The 6,172-nt window shown below is 44.4% G+C and overlaps 1 protein-coding gene across 1 annotated transcript; it reads right to left on the reverse strand.

Annotated features, from left to right (window-relative positions):
• Positions 1-3,153: 3,153 nt before the first annotated feature.
• Positions 3,154-5,510, reverse strand: LOC124023164 (protein-lysine methyltransferase METTL21C-like). The gene is made up of 4 exons (XM_046337699.1): positions 4,986-5,510; positions 4,396-4,513; positions 3,569-3,814; positions 3,154-3,370 (listed from the first exon to the last, which is right to left on the reverse strand). The coding sequence occupies exons 1-4, from the start codon at positions 5,319-5,321 to the stop codon at positions 3,198-3,200; spliced, it is 873 nt and encodes a 290-aa protein (XP_046193655.1). The 5' UTR covers positions 5,322-5,510; the 3' UTR covers positions 3,154-3,197.
• Positions 5,511-6,172: the final 662 nt, after the last annotated feature.

Genomic DNA, 6,172 nt, shown 5'->3' on the forward strand with positions numbered 1-6,172 from the left:
AATTAACTGTGCAGTAGCCGTTTTTCAAATTATTTCTGCCATTTGTTTTTCATAGCTGGTAATCGCAAACAAAGAATTAGGAAACCTAAAGCCCTCCTCGTGTAGCAACACTGCCTGGTTTGTGGACTATGAGTGAAGTGCTGAAAGACAGATTTTTTATAGAAGCGCTGCCACAAGGCAGAAACGTTGCTCTGGTTGATTTGAAAGTGTTTATCTTGACTTGTTCACAAGCCAGGTTGTTGTTCAATGTTTCAGTTTGTTTCAACTGAGAAGTCAGCTACTAGTCAGGCATATTACCATGGTAACCTCCCGTCCTTAAAGGGGCAGCTCAACATTTTGTCTGATCACAACAACACAAATACAATCCATGTCTCCAATTGTCTCAAGGCTTATAATGTCTCCTGTCTTCACCTAAACTGGTCAGTGTCTGTCATGGAAAGAGCAGGTGTTCTTAATGTTTTGTCCACTCAGTGTATGTGGCTGTACTATCTGACCTGACTGGTGACCTGTGTTGGCTTGACTCTGGTATATCTGTAGCAGGTGTTCTTAATGTTTTGTCCACTCAGTGTATGTGGCTGTAATATCTGACCTGTGTTGGCTTGACTCTGGTATATATGTAACAGGTGTTCTTAATGTTTTGTCCACTCATTGTATGTGGCTGTAATATCTGACCTGTGTTGGCTTGACTTTGGTATATCTGTAGCAGGTGTTCTTAATGTTTTTTAACGATTAGAAACAGTCTGATTTAGTCTCCTTGTAGGGACACTTATAAATGAGGCCTAATTAAAAACAGTTATCTGGTTCCCTTGTTTGTTTGGATCACCAAATACCACGGTCTACATTACGGTGAGTCAAAGACTAATGTAGCTCAGAGGGAAGCATAGCTTTATGGAATGGGGGAGATTGAGGGTATCCCCCAGCCAAGAGGAAGTCTACGGGAATCCCACCTCACCACTTAGTGAGACTGAAATAGGACGAGGGATGACAGAGAGCATGAGGTATGTCTTAAAGATGTCTCAGGATGATTGATGGATGAGTTGTGTCTTAAATGGATCTTTCTCGGGGGAGGTCGAAAGGGCAAACGAGGGCGGAGCCAAATCCCTGACGGACACCTTCTGGAAGCTGCCTGAAGTGGGTGGAGCTAGCTGAGCCTCCCTTGACCTTAAAGGGATAGTCCCACTCCAGAATGAAACTCCTGTCAATTTGGTGAGTCTATCTCCTGTTGCCAGGCATTTCAACAGCCATAATCATGATGTAGAAATCACCTGTTGCCAGACATTTCAACAGCCATAATCATGAACTAAGTATCTTACTTTATATGGCCGTTGAATTAGTGAAGGCGCCACCTAGTGGAGGAGATGGGGATAAATTACTTCTCCATGGAGAGACACACATTGGTTAGATCGCTTGATCACTCTAGCAGTTCTCAATGAGGAATGGTCTTTTTCTAGTATGTTCTAAATAGACAGAAAATGTAGGGAATGACATCATAATGACCGGTAATGACATCATAATGACAGGGAATGACATCATAATGACCGGTAATGACATCATAATGACAGGGAATGACTTCATAATGACCGGTAATGACATCATAATGACAGGGAATGACATCATAATGACCAGTAATGACATCATAATGACAGGGAATGACATCATAATGACAGGGAATGACATCATAATGACCAGTAATGACATCATAATGACAGGGAATGACATCATAATGACCAGTAATGACAGGGAATGACATCATAATGACCGATAATGACATCATAATGACAGGGAATGACATCATAATGACCAGTAATGACCGGTAATGACATCATCATGTAATTGTATTGTGTCTTTATTTGATTGTCATGTTTCCCACACAGCTTCCTCTGCTGGGATCTCTGGATCGGGCCAATACTGACTTGGAATTTAGAACGATGCTCGTCTGTGAGGTTGTGTTGTTGTGACACTGATTACCATTGGCTCGCACGCTGAAGAAGGGCTCATAACCCCAAACGTTAAAATATGTCAATGTATGGTTATTTATCGGAGAGCTGTCCAATTTCTGTTCTTTGAACCACACACCTTGTAGAATCCATAGCCAGAAGAATTCAGGCTGTTCTGGGGGCAAAGGGAGTTCCGACCCAGTACCAGATGGGTGTACCTAATAAACTGGCCACTGAGTGTCTGTTTTCCATAAGAGTTGTGTGAAGTTGGTAGGATCTTATTCAAAATGATTCACAGCTGTAATGGCTGCCGAAGGTGCTTCCACCAAGCATTGACTCTGGGCAGGGGGGGGGGGGTGAAGACATTTTTTATTTAATTTGGAACATTTTCTATAATGTTTATTTGACTTTTGAAGATGTGGAGTTGGTTGTGTAGAAATAGGTAGGAAAGGAATTCAATGTAATAAATGTTTTGACATGTTCAGGGCAGCAAAAAGTGAACGTGTAGATTTTTACTAGAAACTTTATATATCCATAACAAATTAGATTTGAATACAGAATGGAACAAGACAACAAAGTACATACATTTATAATATAATCAATACAAAACTACATGTAACAACTACGTAAACAATAAAGCACTAGATATCGCAGGTAAGTATTGAGGAGAACATCAAACATCAACAACTGACATCATCAGCAGTCCATCAACGTCCGTTATCATTAGCCAAGATGGCCGCCTTCTGTCTTCAAGCATTTCTCAGAGGAAGAAGGGACAGGAAGTCTTGGTTACATTTGGCATAGTCTGCAGGATGTTAACTATTCCTTTGTCTTCCCTAATCCCTACCTTTTACACACAAGGGCATAAACCTCTCCCATCTCAGCCAGCAGGGTAGTGTTGAATGTGTTCCTCTGTCTCTCTGCATGTGGCCTTGAAGATCTTAACCTCTCCCATCTCAGCCAGCAGGGTGGTGTTGAATGTGTTCCTCTGTCTCTCTGCATGTGGCCATGAAGATCTTAACCTCTCCCATCTCAGCCAGCAGGGTGGTGTTGAATGTGATCCTCTGTCTCTCTGCATGTGGCCATGAAGATCTTAACCTCTCCCATCTCAGCCAGCAGGGTGGTGTTGAAGGTGTTCCTCTGTCTCTCTGCATGTGGCCTTGAAGATCTTAACCTCTCCCATCTCAGCCAGCAGGGTGGTGTTGAAGGTGTTCCTCTGTCTCTCTGCATGTGGCCTTGAAGATCTTAACCTCTCCCATCTCAGCCAGCAGGGTGGTGTTGAAGGTGTTCCTCTGTCTCTCTGCATGTGGCCTTGAAGATCTTAACCTCTCCCATCTCAGCCAGCAGGGTGGTGTTGAAGGTGTTCTTGAAGTCCTCAGTGAATACCAGGTCTGTGGGAAAACGGACCTTGTTGGCCCAGATCAGAGTGGTTCCTAAGGGAAATCAAATGAGTTGTTTAAGGCTTTCATGTCTTACATTCAGGGAACTGTTCAATGAATCAACTGTTCATCCAACTAACCAACCAATCAATAATTTAACAAATTAACCAAACAATCAATAAATAAACCAATCAATAATTTAACCAATCAGTCAATCAACCAATCAGTCAATCAATCAACTAATCAATCAACCTGGACGGCAGAAGTATGTCATGGTGAACAGCAGCTCATCCAGGTAGTCATGGTGATACACCACGTCAGCCGCCAGCACGTAGTCATAGCGATAGACAGATCTGGGGTAGATGCGTTCCACGTCAGGACCCCAGGACAGAGCTGCAGCTTGGGGAGTGTTCCTCCAGCGCCCTCTTGTGTTACGGAGCAGGTTGGCTCTCAGGTTACCTATGATCTCTGGTAGGTCTGTAGCTGTGACCCAGGCACCTGGGGACAGGAAGCACTCTGTTATTCAACTAACAGACACACAGGTGGCCAGTACCAAATCAACCCCTAGCCACTAGTTGTCTAGTGCCGAGGACACTTCATGCAGATCTGAAAAGATTGGATAGGTGTAAGTGGTATAGAATGCTAGGACCTCATCCACCTTGCTAGGCCCTCCTACACCTTGATAGGATCTCCTCCCTCTTGACAGGACCTCCTCCCCCTTGACAGGACCTCCTCCACCTAGCTAGGACCTCCTCCACCTAGCTAGGGCCTCCTCCCCCTTGCTAGGGCCTCCTCCCCCTAGCTAGACCTCCTCCACCTAGCTAGGACCTCCTCCACCTAGCTAGGGCCTCCTCCCCCTTGCTAGGACCTCCTCCACCTAGCTAGGACCTCCTCCCCTGATAGACCTCCTCCACCTTGATAGGACCTCCTCCACCTTGATAGGACCTCCTCCGCCTTGCTAGCCACCCTGACAGGACCTCCTCCACTTTGATAGGCTAGGTAGAAATGTTGCCATATTTCTTACACCTCTCCGATCTTCTCAGATGTACAATATGAGTAAATCTAATGCCCAGACTCACCTAGGAGTGTGGCTACAATAGACACTAGGCCAGGACCTGCTCCTAGCTCCAGCACTGCCTTGTCCACCAGGTTCAACTGCTCAACGTTGGTCTCTAGGTAGTGACACAGAGCCAACGCCTGCAGGCAACCAGAGTTACTATAGAAACCATCATTATAGTTGTTAGAAGTTCATTAATCATCGTTCATCCATCCACACTGTGAAACATTTAACCAATCATCATCCTCTATCCACACTGTGAAACATTTAACCAATCATCATCCTCTATCCACACTGTGAAACATTTAACCAATCATCATCCTCCATCCACACTGTGAAACATTTAACCAATCATCATCCTCTATCCACACTGTGAAACATTTAACCAATCATCATCCTCTATCCACACTGTGAAACATTTAACCAATCATCATCCTCTATCCACACTGTGAAACATTTAACCAATCATCATCCTCCATCCACACTGTGAAACATTTAACCAATCATCATCCTCCATCCACACTGTGAAACATTTAACCAATCATCATCCTCCATCCACACTGTGAAACATTTAACCAATCATCATCCTCCATCCACACTAGACTAACTCACCGCTGGCCAGATGACAGCACCGTAAGAGTCCAAGGCCTCAAAGATGCTGATCTCCTCTCCTACGTAGCAAAACACCTCTTTACCAAACTTGGAGTAGGTAGTGGGGGCCCAGGCCTGGTCCTTCTGCTGCTGGGGTTCAGTCCCCTTGGCTTTGTCATCTGATTCCTCCTCCCCGTCTATCACGGTTGTCTCGCTATTATCTTCCTCCTCTTCATCTTCCTCATCATCATCATCGTTCTCGTCCTCCTCATCTTTCTTCTCGTCTTCCGTTTCCTTCTCTTCTTTCATGATCTCAGTCTTCTCCTCCTCTTGGTGAGATGTGCATAAAGGGTCCATCTGCACTGATATATAGTGTCGTAGCTGATGTTACGTTGATACCTTAGCTGCTAATGGTGCAGTAAGTCCTCTCTTCAGGCTCAGTCTCTCCCACTCTTTGTAAACACAGCGTCTCTTCAGGCTCAGTCTCTCCCACTCTTTGTAAACACAGCGTCTCTTCAGGCTCAGTCTCTCCCACTCTTTGTAAACACAGCGTCCAACACTTGAGTTTTATCTCCCCCCTAATTTCACCCCTGCCTTTCTTCACTCCTCCCTGCTCACAGCCTGTCACAGGCTACGTACTGTAATGACACCCTGACCCCCCAGCCTCGACCATCCCCGTATGGACGGCCTCACAGAGAACTATGTTGCACTAAATGCACCGTCAACCAAATAATGGAACTGACATCTCACCCAAAATAACATCTCAGTCATTACACTCCTCATATTCTCATCAGTCAATACACTCCTCATATTCTCATCAGTCATTACACTCCTCATATTCTCATCAGTCATTACACTCCTCATATTCTCATCAGTCATTACACTCCTCATATTCTCATCAGTCATTACACTCCTCATATTCTCATCAGTCATTACACTCCTCATATTCTCATCAGTCATTACACTCCTCATATTCTCATCAGTCATTACACTCCTCATATTCTCATCTCAGTCATTACACTCCTCATATTCTCATCAGTCATTACACTCCTCATATTCTCATCAGTCATTACACTCCTCATATTCTCATCAGTCATTACACTCCTCTATTCTGGCTCTGTTCTAGCTATATTCTGCCTCTATTCTGGCTCTATTCTAACTCTATTCTGGTTCTATTCTGGCTCTATTCTAACTCTATTCTGGTTCTA

The sequence above is a fragment of the Oncorhynchus gorbuscha genome, unplaced genomic scaffold, assembly GCF_021184085.1.
Source record: "Oncorhynchus gorbuscha isolate QuinsamMale2020 ecotype Even-year unplaced genomic scaffold, OgorEven_v1.0 Un_scaffold_1521, whole genome shotgun sequence".
Lineage (NCBI taxonomy): Eukaryota > Metazoa > Chordata > Actinopteri > Salmoniformes > Salmonidae > Oncorhynchus > Oncorhynchus gorbuscha.